Source organism: Mesoplodon densirostris, chromosome 2 (genome assembly GCF_025265405.1).
Source record: "Mesoplodon densirostris isolate mMesDen1 chromosome 2, mMesDen1 primary haplotype, whole genome shotgun sequence".
In the NCBI taxonomy this organism is placed as follows: Eukaryota; Metazoa; Chordata; class Mammalia; order Artiodactyla; family Ziphiidae; genus Mesoplodon; species Mesoplodon densirostris.
In genome coordinates, this window is record NC_082662.1 from 192,962,949 (window position 1) to 192,979,356 (window position 16,408).

At 38.4% G+C, this 16,408-nt stretch overlaps 1 protein-coding gene across 2 annotated transcripts in view; it reads right to left on the minus strand.

Moving 5' to 3' along the window:
• Positions 1–16,408, minus strand: part of KDM5B (lysine demethylase 5B) — a 73,849-nt gene that overhangs the window by 34,713 nt on the left and 22,728 nt on the right. For both annotated transcript variants that reach the window (XM_060091520.1, XM_060091519.1), the window contains exons 2-4: positions 13,643–13,720; positions 12,189–12,311; positions 11,365–11,535 (exon numbers count right to left, since the gene is read on the minus strand). In XM_060091520.1, coding sequence (XP_059947503.1) covers positions 11,365–11,535; positions 12,189–12,311; positions 13,643–13,720 — 372 coding nt within the window. The remainder of the gene's footprint in view (positions 1–11,364; positions 11,536–12,188; positions 12,312–13,642; positions 13,721–16,408) is intronic.

The window sequence follows — 16,408 nt, forward strand, 5'->3', positions numbered from 1 at the left end:
AAATTTTACAATCCCGTAGGTTTAAACATAATTAGCAACCTTCTATTATCAAAAAGATATCATTTGGGGCTTCCCTGGTGGCGCAGTGGTTGAGAGTCTGCCTGCCGATGCAGGAGACACAGGTTCGTGCCCCAGTCTGGGAAGATCCCACATGCCGCAGAGCGGCTAAGCCCGTGAGCCATGGCCGCTGAGCCTGTGCGACCAGAGCCTGTGCTCCGCAACGGGAGAGTCCACAACAGTGAGAGGCCCGCGTACCGCAAAAAAAAAAAAAAAAAAGATATCATTTGAATTGAGAAAACAGACCATGTGGCTATTACCCCTTATTAAAGCTTTCCTTTTCTTCAATATATTCCTACAAAGTCTAACTCACAAGAAAAAGGTTAATAGAGAGCCCACAGCAATAACTTTGGTTCTGATCATACAAGAATCTCTTCTTGCTTTGATTTTTCTTTTTAGTTTGATTCTAAGCTCACCGAAAAAGAGTATTTAATGCCAATACAACAAAACACAGTGACAACAAAATATTACCACTGAATCTAATATGAATTTCAAGTAAATACCACTCCTTTATAAGAGGTCCTACAAATGCCACAGGAAACATTTTTAAAAGCAGGCTCCAAAATGTAACCACTGAAGGTCTACTGTATCATCCATACTTGTAATAAGATACACTGAAACTATAACCTTCTACAACTCTTGGCTCTGCGAGCACCATTACAACCATGCAGTGTCACTAACATGATTGGCTCCTTCCTCCTGACATTTGCAGAAAGAATCCAGAGAATGGGGAGAAGGACAAAAGAAAATACAGAGCAACCATCTAACACAACCTACTTCTGACATTTAAGTAATATGTACTGTTAAAAAAAATACTAGAGTAGATTTCTTGATACTCTCAACAAGAACGAATCTACCACTGGGAGCACAACCTGTAATATTAAATATTCTGCTTCTTCTAATTAAACCTACACACTGATTTGATCTAGAAACATCAACTCAACCAGTATGGAATATCACTGCCCATTCCACAACAAGTCCTCAATTGAGTGTTTAGAGTATGTTCAATGAAAACATGCAGATGGGAATAAAACCTGTCCCCCATCTAAATTAACCTCCTTTATGTATTATGTACACTTTCTATTGAGACCCGAAAGTATGTGTGATTGTGGAGATATGAACTGAGCTGAATCACAGACATTTTATTAAGTGGAGGGTCAGAAATTCACATGTTATATATGTGGTTCTCATCTCCCACTAGTCTAAATGGTTCTGTAATCCATGGCCTGCTTGGCTGTATAAGGACTTTGAAGAACTAAGATAAAATCAAGCTCAGAAGCTCTTTAGAATATATATGAAGAGATTATTTTGTTTCAAACCAGGATTCCAAACATACACTTGATGTGTTTGTTTTATATTTAATGTTATCACATGCCAACTCTTAAACGTTTGTTTGAGAAACCGGGGTTTAGAGGTGATTTATATCATCACACCGTAATGACATCAACCTACAGGGACAGAGCAATCCCTTAAGACATTTAGAAAACACAGGGATACAAGACTGAGGTCTCTGTCCCGTTACCCAGCACGTCACCACTCAACTTCTCTCAAGTTTCCCAAAACTTACTTTAGGCTTGAGGTTACCCTTTTGCAACAGTTCCTTCATTGTGCACTCTACCCCCACCCCCTTTAGTACGGGTTTCTTTTTTAAGAGCAGTTTTAGGTTCACAGCCTAGTTGAGAGGAAGGTACCTAGATTTAGCGTACAACAGCTGTCCCCACACAGGCACAGCCTCTCCCATCATCAACATCCCCTGCCCGAGTAGTAGGACATTTGCTACAACTGGTGACCCTACATTCACACATCACCCGAAGTCTACAGTTCACACGTCAGGGTTCACTCCTGGTGCTGCACATTCTACGAGCCTGGACACAGGTGGAGGACCATCCGGAGCACGTCCACTGCCGCAACAATCCTCCGTGCTCTGCCTATTCATCTGACACTCCTGCCCTCAGCCCCTCGCAACCACGGATCTGTTTACTGTCTCCATAGTATTTTCTTTTCCAGAATACCACTGAGTTGGAATCATACAGTAGATGCAGTCTTTTCACATTGGCTTCTTTAACTTTCATAAAAATATGGACTTGGGACTTGCCTGGTGTTCCAGTGGTAAAGAATCCACCTTACAATGCAGGGAAAGCGGGCTCGATCAGTGGTCAGGGAACCAAGATCCCACGTGCTGCAGGGCAACTAAGCCCATGCGTCACAACTCCTGAGCTCACACACCTCAACTAGAGCCTGCGGGTTACAAACTACAGAGCCCACACACTCTAGAGCCCACATGCCACAACTAGAGAAGAGAAAAAAACCTGCACACCACAACTAGAGGGAAGCCCATGCACCACAATGAAGGATCCCACATGCCACAACTAAGACCCAACGCAGCCAAAAATAAATAAAACAAACAAATAAATAATAAATAAATCCTAAAAAAAAAAAGTGCACTTAAAGTTCCTTCTTGTCCTCTCATGACTTGACAGTTCATTGTTTTTTAGCCTCTATCGTCTGGCTGTACCACAATTTGTTTATCCATTCGCCTACTAAAGGACATCTTGGTTACTTCCAACTTTTGGCAATTATGAATAACAAACCTGCTACAAATATCCGCATGCAGGTTTCTGTGTGGATATAAGTTTGCAACTCCTTTGGGTAAATACCAAGGAATGTGACTGCTGCATTATATGATAAAAGCATGTTTATTAGTTTACTAAGAAATTGCCCAGCTGTCTTCCAAAGTGGCAGTTCCATTTTGTATTCCCACCAGCAATGGAAAAAGGTTCCTGTTGCCCCACACCCTCGCCAGCACTTGGCGTTGTCATGTTCTGAATGTTGGTCATTCTAATGGTGTGCAGCGGTGTCTCATTGCTGTTTTCCATTCCTTTTAAAAAAATATGTATTTTAATTCTCCTTTCCTCTATGGATTATTTTCAAACATCAGAAATGGGCATAAAAATTTATGCACAAAGAATTCAGCAAGAGGAGACATTCACAGAAGGATAGACAAAATGAAAAGGCAGAGGACTTTCTACCAGATGAAGGAATTAATAAAGCCCCAGAAAAACAATTAAATGAAGTGGAGATAGGCCACCTTCCAAAAAAAGAATTCAGAATAATGATAGTGAAGATGATCCAGGACCTTGGAAAAAGAATGGAGGCAAAGATCAAGAAGATGTAAAGAAATGTTTAACAAAGACCTAGAAGAATTAAAGAACAAACACCTAGAAGAATTAAAAAACAAACAAACAGAGATGAACAATACAATAAATGAAATGAAAAACACACTAGAAGGAATCAATATCAGAATAACTGAGAAAGAAGAATGGATAAATGACCTGGAAAACAGAATGGTGTAATTCACTGCTGTGGAACAGAATAAAGAAAAAAGAATGAAAAGAAATGAAGACAGCCTAAAAGACCTCTGGGACAACATTAAACGCACCAACATTTGCATTATAGGGGTCCCGGAAGGAGAAGAGAGAGAGAAGGGACCCAAGAAAACATTTGAAGAGATTATAGTCAAAAAATTCCCTGACATGGGAAAGGAAATAGCCACCCAAGTCCAGGAAGTGCAGAGTCCCAGGCAGGATAAACCCAAGGAGAAACAAGCCAAGACACATAGTAATCAAACTGACAAAAATTAAAGGCAAAGAAAAATTATTGAAAGCAACAAGGAAAAAGCGACAAATAACATACAAGGGAACTCCCATAAGGTTAACAGCTGATGCCTCAGCAGAAACTCTACAAGCCAGAAGGGAGTGGCATGATACATTTAAAGTGATGAAAATGAAGAACATACAACCAAGATTACTTTACCCAACAAGGATCTCATTCAGATTTGATGGAGAAATCAAAAGTTTTACAGACAAGCAAAAGTTAAGAGAATTCAGCACCACCAAACCAGCTCTACAACAAATGCTAAAGGAACTTCTCTAAGTGGGAAACGCAAGAGAAGAAAAGGACCTACAAAAACAAACCCATGGGGCTTCCCTGGTGGCGCAGTGGTTGAGAGTCCGCCTGCCGATGCAGGGGACACGGGTTCGTGCCCCGATCCGGGAAGATCCCACATGCCGCGGAGCGGCCCGTGAGCCATGGCCGCTGAGCCTGCGCGTCCGGAGCCTGTGCTCCGCAACGGGAGAGGCCACAGCAGTGAGAGGCCCACGTAGCAAAAAAAAAAAAAAAAAAAAAAAAAAAAAAAAAACAAAACCCATAACAATTAAGAAAATGGTAACAGGAACATGCATATCAAAAATTACCTTAAACCAGCCAAAAAACACAGGCTTGCTGAATGGATACAAAAACAAGACCCATATATATGCTGTCTACAAGAGACCCACTTCAGACCTAGGGACACATACAGACTGAAAGTGAGCAGATAGAAAAAGATATTCCATGCAAATGGAAATCAAAAGAAAGGTGGAAGAGCAATACTCATATCAGATAAAATAGACTTTAAAATAAAGAATGTTATAAGAGACAAGGAGGGACACTACATAATGATCAAGAGATCAATCCAAGAAGAAGATATAACAATTATAAATATATATGCACCCAGCATAGGAGCACCTCAATGCATAAGACAACAGCTAACAGCTATAAAAGAGGAAATGGAGGGACCTCCCTGGTGGTGCACTGGTTAAGAATCAGCCTGCCAATGCAGGGGACACGGGTTCGAGCCCTGGTCCGGAAGATCCCACATGCCGCGGAGCAACTAAGTCCATGCACCACAACTACTGAGCCTGCACTCTAGAACCACAACTACCGAGCCCACATGCCACAACTACTGAAGCTTGCACGCCTAGAGCTTGTGCTCCGCAACAGGAGAAGCCACTGCAATGAGAAGCATGCACACCTCAACGAAGAGCAGCCCCTGCTCACCACAACTTCATTGCCTGAGCACAGCAACGAAGACCCAACACACCCCAAAATAAATTAATAAAATAATTTTAAAAATTTTTAAAAAAGAGGACATCAACAGTAACACAATAATGGTGGGGGACTATTAACACCTTACTTACACCAATGGACAGATCATCCAGACAGAAAGTTAATAAGGAAACACAAGCTTTAATTGACACAACAGACCAGATAAATTTAATTGATATTTATAAGACATTCCATCCAAAAACAGCAGATTACACTTTCTTCTCAGGTGCACACGGAACATTCTCCAGGATAGGTCACATCTTGGGTCACAAATCAAGCCTCAGTAAATTTAAGAAAATTGAAATCATATTAAGCATGTTTTCCGACCACAATGCTATGAGATTAGAAATCAATTAGAGGGGGGTTTCCCTGGTGGCACAGTGGTTAAGAATCCGCCTACCAATGCAGGGGACATGGGTTCGAGCCCTGGTCCGGGAAGATCCCACATGCCGCGGAGCAACTAATCCCGTGCGCCACAACTACTGAGCCTGCACTCTAGATCCTGCGAGCCACAACTACTGAAGCTCACGCCTAGAGCCTGTGCTCTGCAACAAGAGAAGCCACCACAATGAGAAGCCCACGCACCACAATGAAGAGTAGCCCCAGCTCTCTTCAACTAGAGAGCCCGTGCCCAGCAACAAACACCCAATGCAGCCAGAATTAAATAAATAAAATAAATAAATTTATTAAATAAAAAAATCAATTACAGGGGGAAAGATGTAAAAAACACAAACACATGGAGGCTAAATAATACGTTACTAAATAACCAAGAGATCACTGAAGAAATCAAAGAGGACATCAAAAAATACCTAGAGACAAATGACAATGAAAACATGAGGATCTAAACCCTATGGGATGCAGCAAAAGCAGTTCTAAGAGGGAAGTTTATAGCAATACAAGCCTACCTCAAGAAACAAGAAAAATCTCAAATAAACAATCTAAGCTTACACCTAAAGAGCTAGAGAAAGAAGAACAAACAAAACCCAAAGTTAGCGGAAAAAAAGAAATCATAAAGATCAGAGCAGAAATAAATGAAATAGAAATAAAGAAAACAATGGCAAAGATCAATAAAGCTAAAAGCTGGTTCTTTGAGAAGATAAACAAAATTGATAAACCATTAGCCAGACTCATCAAGAAAAAGAGGGAGAGGACTCAAATCAATAAAATTAGAAATGAAAAAGGAGAAGTTACAACAGACACCACAGAAATACAAAGCATCCTAAGAGACTACTACAAGCAACTCTATGCCAATAAAATGGACAAGCTGGAAGAAATGGACAAATTCTTAGAAAGGTATAACCTTCCAAGACTGAACCAGGAAGAAACAGAAAATATGAACAGACCAATCACAAGTAATGAAATTGAAACTGTGATTAAAAATCTTCCAACAAACAAAAGTCCAGGACCAGATGGCTTCACAGGTGAATTCTATCAAACATTTAGAGAAGAGATAACACCCATTCTTCTCAAACTCTTCCAAAAAATTGCAGGGGAAGGAACACTCCCAAACTCATTCTGTGAGGCCGCCATCACCCTGATACCAAAACCAGACAAAGATACTACAAAAAAAGAAAATTACAGACCAATATCACTGATGAATATAGATGCAAAAATCCTCAACAAAATACTAGCAAACAGAATCCAACAACACATTAAAAGGATCATACACCACGATCAAGTGGGATTTATCCCAGGGATGCAAGGATTCTTCAATATATGCAAATCAATCAATGTGATACACCATATTAACAAATTGTAGAATAAAAATATGATCATCTCAATAGATGCAGGAAAAGCTGTTGACAAAATTCAACACCCATTTATGATAAAAAGTCTCCAGAAAGTGGGCATAGAGGGAATCTACCTCAACATAAAAAAGGCCATATATGACAAACCCACAGCACACATCATTCTCAATGGTGAAAAAATAAAAGCATTTCCTCTAAGATCAGGAACAAGACAAGGATGTCCACTCTCACCACTATTATTCAACATAGTTTTGGAAGTCCTAGCCATGGCAATAAGAGAAGAAAAAGAAATAAAAGGAATACAAATCGGAAAAGAAGAAGTAAAACTGTCACTGTTTGCAGAGGACATGATACTATACATAGGGAATCCTAAAATGCCACCAGAAAACTCCTAGAGCTAATCAATGAATTTGGTAAAGTTTCAGGATACAAAATTAATGCACAGAAATCTCTTGCATTCCTATACACTAATGATGAAAAATCTGAAAGAGAAATTATGGAAACACTCCCATTTACCATTGCAACAAAAAGAATAAAATACCTAGGAATAAACCTACCTAGGGAGACAAAAGATGTGTATGCAGAAAACTATAAGACACTGATGAAAGAAATTAAAGATGATACCAACAGATGGAGAGATATACCATGTTCCTGGATTGGAAGAATCAATATTGTGAAAATGACTCTACTACCCAAAGCAATCTACAGATTCAATGCAATCCCTATCAAATTACCAATGGCTTTTTTTTTTTTTTTTTTTTTTTTTTTTTGCGGTATGCGGGCCTCTCACTGTTGTGGCCTCTCCCGTTGCGGAGCACAGGCTCCGGACGCGCAGGCTCAGCGGCCATGGCTCACGGGCCCAGCCGCTCCGCGGCATATGGGATCCTCCCAGACCGGGGCACGAACCCGTATCCCCTGCATCGGCAGGCGGACTCTCAACCACTTGCGCCACCAGGGAGGCCCCCAATGGCATTTTTTACACAACTAGACAAATCACCTTAAAGTTTGTATGGAGACACAAAAGACCCCGAATAGCCAAAGCAGTCTTGAGGAAAAAAAACGGAGCTGGAGGAATCAGACTCCCTGACTTCAGACTATACTACAAAGCTACAGTAATCCAGACAATATGGTACTGGCACAAAAACAGAAACATAGATCAATGGAACAAGACAGAAAGCCCAGAGATAAACCCACGCACCTATGGTCAACTAATCTATGACAAAGGAGGCAAAGATATATAATGGAGAAAAGACAGTCTCTTCAATAAGTGCTGCTGGGAAAACTGGACAGCTACATGTAAAAGAATGAAATTAGAACAGTCCGTAACACCATACACAAAAATAAACTCAAGGGCCTCCCTGGTGGCGCAAGTGGTTGGGAGTCCGCCTGCCGATGCAGGGGATACGGGTTCGTGCCCCGGTCTGGGAGGATCCCATATGCCGCGGAGCGGCTGGGCCCGTGAGCCATGGCCGCTGGGCCTGCGCGTCCGGAGCCTGTGCTCTGCAACGGGAGAGGCCACAACAGTGAGAGGCCCACATACCGCAAAAAGAAAAAAAAAATAATAATAAACTCAAAATGGATTAGAGACCTAAGTGTAAGACTGGACACTATAAAACTCTTAGAGGAAAACATGGGAAGAACACTCTTTCACATAAATCACAGCAAGATCTTTTGTGATCCACCTCTTAGAGTAATGGAAATAAAAACAAAACTAAACACATGGGACCTAATGAAACTTCAAAGCTTTTGCACAGCAAAGGAAACCATAAACAAGACGAAAAGACAACCCTCAGAACGGGAGAAATATTTGCAAATGAATCAACAAAGGATTAATCTCCAAAATATATAAACAGCTCATGCAGCTCAATATTAAAAAACAAACAACCCAACCCAAAAATGGGCAGAATACCTAAATAGACATTTCTCCAAAGAAGACATACAGATGGCCAAGAAGCACATGAAAAGCTGCTCAACATCACTAATCATTAGAGAAATGCAAATCAAAACTACAATGAGGTATCACCTCACACCAGTTAGAATGGGCTTCATCAGAAAATCTACAAACAACAAATGCTGGAGAGGGTGTGGAGAAAAGGGAACCCTCTTGCACTGTTGGTGGGAATGCAAACTGATACAGCCACTATGGAGAACAGTATGGAGGTTCCTTAAAAAACTAAAAATAGAGTTACCATATGACCCAGCAATCCCACTACTGGGCATATACCCACAGAAAACCATAATTCAAAAAGAGTCATGTACCCCCAATGTTCACTGCAGCACTGTTTACAATAGCCAGGTCATGGAAGCAACCTAATGCCCATCGACAGATGAATGGATAAAGAAGATGTGGTACATATATAATATGGAATATTACTCAGCCATAAAAAGGAACGAAATTGGGTCATCTGTAGAGACGTGGATGGATCTAGAGACTGTCGTACAGAGTGAAGTGAGTCAGAAAGAGAAAAACAAACATCGTATATTAACACATATATGTGGAGCCTAGAAAAATGGTACGGATGAACCGGTTTGCAGGGCAGAAATTGAGACACAGATGTAGAGAACAAACGTATGGACACCAAGGAGGGAAAGTGGCGGGATGGGGTGATGGTGGTGGGACGAACTGGGAGATTAAGATTGACATATATCTACTAATATGTATAAAATAGATAACTAATGAGAACCTGCTGTATAAAAAATAAAATAAAATTCCAAAATTCCAAAAAAAAAAAAAAAAAAAGAATTCAGCAACAGGAGAAATCAAATCAAGTTCTGGGTATAAAAATGGAATTGACACAGAGTCATTAAAACCTGTATCTTCAGGCTTCCCTGGTGGCACAATGGTTAAGAATCCACCTGCCAATGCAGGGGACACAGGTTCGAGCCATGGTCCGGGAAGATCCCACATGCTGTGGAGCAACTAAGCCCGTGCACCACAACTACTGAGCCTGCCCTCTAGAGCCCATGAGCCACAACTACTGAGCCCTTGTGCTGCCACTACTGAAGCCCACATGCATGCCTAGAGCCCATGCTCTGCAAAAGAGAAGCCACCGCAATGAGAAGCCTGAGTACCGCAACGAAGAGTAGCCCCAGCTCGCCACAACTAGAGAAAGCCTGCGCGCAGCAACAAAGACCCAATGCAGCCAAAAATAAATAAATTTAAAAAAAAAAAACCTGTATCTTAAAAAATATACAGTGACATGTTATGCGGGAAAAATACTGTATACGTAAAGAATACACTTCCAATTTGTGTATATGTGCATAAAAATAGCCTTTAAAAAAAGCAGATGAGAGGATTAGGAGGGATTTATTTTCATCATACTTTCCTTTGTTTTTATACCTTCCACAGTGAACGTGTATCAGTAGGACCTTCAACAGGTATTTATCTGTGTTGTAGATGTAATGTTTGTAAACGGTATCTTTGAATACCTGTTCCCTTCAGACTATGATTGTATAAATGTTTACCCACTCTTCAACTATGAAATTTAGGGCCTCTCTAAGTATACAGACGAGCTGTTTCTAAACCCATAAAGCAGAGACTCTCTCTCTCCCTTTATTCTCCTAACTTCTGCACGGAGATAAGAAGGTTCAAAGGAGAAAATCTATTGCGGGCAACCGTATGTAGATCTGACTATAAAACAGAGACATAAAGGCTCCATATACAACATTTTAAACAATTTCATCCATGGGTTCACTAAACATTGACACAGTGCACATTTCTTTAAACAACTTTCTGAGTATTAGATTAGTCACATTTTCCAGGCTAAAAAGAAAGCCCATCTGGAATCAAGGGAGAGAGAAAAGAAAAACACAATGCTACGAATACCTATAGGATTTAAGCATTCCAGATGATATGTCTGTATCAAGACAGAGTTTTGATTAGCAGGTTTACCCTCAGAAACTATGTTGTGATCTTCCTCCCTCTCTATAGCACAGTAACAATTCCTAAAATTATAGGGCTCACTGTTCTAGTGTAGAATATCTCAAAGGGTGTAAACAATTACGACATTCTGCTTTCTACCAGGGCCTAGAATAAATGGGAAGTTTTTATAATATTGTTTTGCTTTTAATTAGAACAAAAGTTTTTATCTGAATAATTTGGCAAATACCACCTTTGTAAGGAAACAAACACGGTTACACAGGAACTATTAGCAGAGGGCTCCATGAGCTGTCCAGCATTACTGAGTCCCCTACTCTCTACCAATGTCAACATTCTATGAGAATCTCCTTGGAGACCTCAGCTGGCAAAAGAGAGCAGGCAGGCAAGTTATTTCACGTGTTGTATTTTCATGTGACAACCAGGATTACACTTTAAACAGTAAGTGAATGCAAAAGCATAAGCCGTAACAAGTACGTAATAACCAACTGCTGTAAGAAAGGAACATCTATTGCGAAGTTAATACAGATTTCAGTTTTTGATAACAAAAGAATATTTCCTCTGTAACCTTATTCATTCCAAAAACAACCTTCTTAGTATGGTTGCTCTCAAAACAGAACTAAAACATTGGAGGAAAAATCCATAAACAAAAGTCTTCCAAGCAAGTCTTCCACACATAATCAAGGCCTTTTCATTCCTCCCAAAGACCATGTGCCAGTAAGTAGTGAAATAAAACAGGTTAAGGCTAGCCCCACTCACCCTCAAACTGTCTCCAGACAGGAATAAGTTGTAGGGGTTGAGAATTCGCTCATAATGCCCTCTGATATGGGAGCCCACAGCTTTGCCAGGAGCAAACCCCATCTTGGTGGCAATTTTGGTCCATTTTCTCTCCTTGCAAACAACTGCAAACCCACCTTCCTCTGCAACTAACTGTTAAATAAAACAGCAAAAGAAATTAGTTCTTGGCTGTGGTCATCTTTTAAAAATACATTTTCCGAATAAAATATATATATATGCACTATTAATTTTAAACTAGAAATTTAAAACACTGCTTTTAACAGCATATTCCATAAACTTTTTGTACCCCTCCAAAAGCTACTTCTCAGTTCCCCAAAGCAGCCAAGATTTTCCATGAGGAAGAATTAAATTAGCAGTGAAATCTCTGATAAAGAAAAGGTTCTAGTAAGCTGAGGTGAGGAGTAGCAAGAACGGCAGCATGTCTGGGGGAAATAATGCAGGCTTTAGACTGAAATGAACTTTAAGATATAGAATTGTAACAGTCTTTTCAGTTGGTCAGCTTGGACACTGAAAGCCTCTGTTGTCTTATCTGCAATAAAACAGACAGGAATATCTAAGAGGACCATTACGAAGTTTAAAAATTACCAAAAAACAGGTGGCAGCAAAATATTTCACAAGATAAGGCTTTCAGACCTGACAAGCAGAGACCAATTAATCACAAAACTAAATGAAGAATTTTATTTTACGTATTTCAAGCAGTAAGTTTCTTATTTTAAGGCAAAGAAGATCAAATTCATGCTGTCAGAAAAATTATTCAATGAGAAAGATGGTCATTAGGCTTTTACCTTATTAAGCTGAAACAAGTCCAAGATCTTCCTCTCCACATGTGGAATTTTCAGAGTACTTCCCTGTAATTCCCAGTACTTTGCAATCTGGTCCAAGAAATTTAATTTTACACGAGTTTGAGCCTAAATGACAAAGAACTGAGTTTTACTTTTACCTAGCTTATTATAAAGCTCCTATTACCTGTGCATGTGATATTTTCATTCTTATTAAGTGCAATACCACTTGTGAATTCAATAGGGGAAACTTCCCCAAAATACACAGAATAAAACTGGTTAAATAATTATATGTTAACTCAACAAAATTTTAATTCAGCCCCTACCATGTGCCAGGTAAGTAGTAGTTATACACTCAGTAAGTCCTCCCGTAACATAAATAGGCGATCTGAGAGGTGCTTTATTTAAGCAGTATCATAAGTAAGATTCTATATGCCCCTTTCGTCCTTTTACAGTTTGGGTATTTTAAAGTCCTGCTCTCTCCGAGTACAAATTTTCTGATTTGCTCAAACACAAATCTAAAAGCAGATTTACAACAGAACCACTTATCTTTAAAGTCCTGATAACTTAAAGATAACAGAAAACCAGAAACTTTCTTCAATGTTATCCCCTTAACAGATTATTACTGTTGCCTACAAGTCATTTTTTAAAATTTTGTCATTTTTCTTTCCGCTCATTGTGAAATTAAGTCAGACAGTTTTAAGACTTTTATCTTGCACAAGACCAAAATTGAGATCAATATTCAGATATTCCCAACCACTTCAAAGTTAATACCCACCTCCCCATCTTTCAAGCTCGACATGAAAATACATTGAAATACTTGAAAATACATACACTAGATGCTACTACTGCCAATGCCCACAGAATTCCAGTGGACATATGTGCCATTTAAGTTAAGAATGTTTAGTTTAGTATAGAAAAACAAAACATGGTTCAATATGAAAATCAGATTAGCAAAACATTCATATAAACAATGAACCTCTATGCTATCAATACCCAAGCCTTATTCACCCAGCACTTTAGGGCTTAAGTCGCCCACAGACTAAAGAAGAAATACTACCTCTTCTCTAGAGAAGTGCTATTCACTCCTCCTAGGGAAATTAAATTATTAAATCTAACTGAAGACATGTATTTTGGAAGAATATCAGAGCTGGAGAATCTTTTCCATTAAATGGTTCTGAAAGCACATGCCTTTCAAAACCTAAACTCTATTGGTTGTCACCTAGATTGAGAAGGATTTAAATGCATTTATTAATTAATAGGCTGGCAATTACTGACAAAAATCAGTGTTTTTAATGAAACTGGGTTAGCTGCAAAGGCTTATCACCATTTGTTTTACCATGATTATCAGTTACTAGCCATGTTTTCGCTTCACTGAAACCACTAGATTTGTGACACAGCCTCTTTCAAAGAAGCCCCCGCTGGAATACAGGCAACCAGCATAGTAGTTAAGACATTACCTCCAATTCATTCAGCCTCTGGATACGTGGGGTAAAATGAAGTTTGTCAACATCACATGCAAATGGTGGCTGCCAAGCCTAGTGGAGAAGCAAAGGTTTTCATTAGAAAAATTTGTAATTCTGACATTTAAAAAATGGTTTTAAAGTTAAAACCCTGTTTAAGTAAAGCATGTTATCTCTACTGAGTCAACAGAACACAGGGCAGTAGTTTCTTAACTCTTTTTCCACCAGAACAGCAGAATATGTATGATGACCCTTCTCCAAATGATACATTCTGCACACACCCCGCCTAGCACCCCTCCAACCAGCAACGTCAATGAGCCTCAATTGCCGATGAAAAATCATCAACTCAGGCAAAAAAAGACTTTGACTCCTCTATTCCATAAGTATCTCTCCTCCTACAAAATAGCTATATTAATGTCAAATTATCTACAGACTGTATTTTAATATATGTAACCCAGTTACATTAACTTTTATTATAAAATTGAGGATAAATTCTTCTGTGGGGGGAAAAGAAAAAAACTGACATCCAAAACCAATTTTAAGAATCACCCTTAACATATCTACTGATACAGGTTCTTGGAAGAGCTGCTATCAGGAGAAAACAGACAGGAAGGAGAGTGTGTATGGACTGTTGTCTGTAAGTGGAGAAAACTGAAAACAACTTAAATGTTCATGATAAGAGAATAGTTTAAAGGCATAAAAATTATGCTGTGTTAATAGGTAGAGTTTCAGTTTGGAATAATGAAAAGGTTCTGGAGACGGACAGTGGTGATGGTTGTACAACATTGTGAATGTATTTAATGTTACTGAATTGCATGCACCTTTAAAATGGTTATAATGGTATATTTTATATTATTCAGTATTTTCATATTTCAACATAATTTTTTAAGACAAAAAAGTTCATGCTGTTGTATAGCTCTACTGACATTGAAATTTTTCCTTATATATATTTTATGAAAGAAAGAAAAACAGGCTGTGCAATAGGAAAATAAAACACTGGAAAGAGAGCAAAATGGTTAACAGTGGTTTGTCTTTGGTAGGATTATAGGTGATTTTTCTTTTGCTTCCTTACCCATTTTAAATGCAGTCGGAAATATATTAAATACATTAAGTAATACCTATTAAATAATAAATTATTTTAGAGTAAGAGAACAAGTTAATACAAATGTTGGTACATCTGTAAATAACAATAAAATACTCTGCAGCGGTAATAAAGAATATCTAGATGTTCTAAACATGGAAAGATAGCCAACAGTGGATGAGTAAAAAACTAAAACATGCAAATTTGTGTTAACATATGTAAATTTTAAAGACTGTTGTAATAGGAAGGGGGAAAGAGATTATTTTTATTTCAAATTTATACTGCTGGAGTTTATCACTGCTCTTAGTTTAAAAGTAAAAGAGGTTTTGTTTTTGTGATACAAACACTTAAGTAAAAATGCCCACCAGCAATGCCTGATTAAATATGTTAAAAAGTAAATTTTACAATTTTTTTCAAAGGAAAAAAGCAGATTACAAATTGGTACAAAACTATTTACTACCACCCCAAAAAAGAATAGGAAGAAAAAAAAGAAAAGAAAAAACGGCAATACTGTTTAAGAAGTCAATGACAGATCAGGACTTCAAGTGTCTAATGCTGTCATACAGCCTCTTCAACAAAGACTATGGCTAATGTTTAAATGCCAGTTAAAGATATACTGTACTGCTAATGAACTTTAAAAAATACTACCTACTCCATCCTGGGTCAAAAAGATGACAGTGATTTTTGTTTACCTTGATAACTAAAGATAAAGAGAGCAATGTGTTTAATTATACATAATACAATGTAGCAGAAGGAAATCCCATCGCTTCTTAATATTCTGTGGCAGGCCAATGGAAGACTTGATATTGCTCAGAGCTTTGCTCTCTAATACTTTATAAAAGCTGTAGGCTTTCTGAAATGAATTGATCTGGGTTGAAGGTTAGACCAAAAATATATCAAAGACAATGTGTCAGAAAATACAAGTAAATGATTAACATACTGTCCAAATGACCTGCAATTTTTATAGATTAAGATTTATGAGTAATGTATAATGATATCCTCCAATGAATCAAATATGCCTTCTACTCCCAAAACACGATACAAAAATTAATCTCATCTTAAGTCTACATATTAAAGTTTTATAAATTAAGGTGAGCTGTGTCTTTGTATGTATGTATGTTATTTAATTGATACTTGTTTTAGCCTGAACCCTTTTTCAAATAAAATAAATCCTAAAAATCAAACATCAAAGGGAAAACACTATGTACCTGTCACTAAGGAAGCTCACACAGTGGGTATAATACGTTTAAAACTAAAACTATGTCAGTAGATCATTCCTTCATTAAACACAGATCACTGCAAATTTTGTCTCCTCCTCTGGTTACAATGAAAGAGAAAACGGGATAAATGTCCTTCGGTTTTGAGACTCGGTCAGCTGTAAAGGTCTACTCCAATAAAACGATTACATGTTATTTGCAGTGCTCACTGTCATATTAGAACAAAGGTATTCTTGGCAAAGTCTGGTCTCACTGGGCCATGACTTTTACATGCGGAAAAAAGCCATTTACACAACATTGTAAATCAACTAATGTCAATAAAAAGATTTTTAATTAAAAAAAAAGGCCATCAGAGAAGGAAAGAGACCATATTAAAGCCTCTAAGAAGTGAAAATTTTCAAACAGGAATATAATCCTCAAATTAAGTAGTCAAATAAATAATGAAAATCTCCATTTAGAAACGTG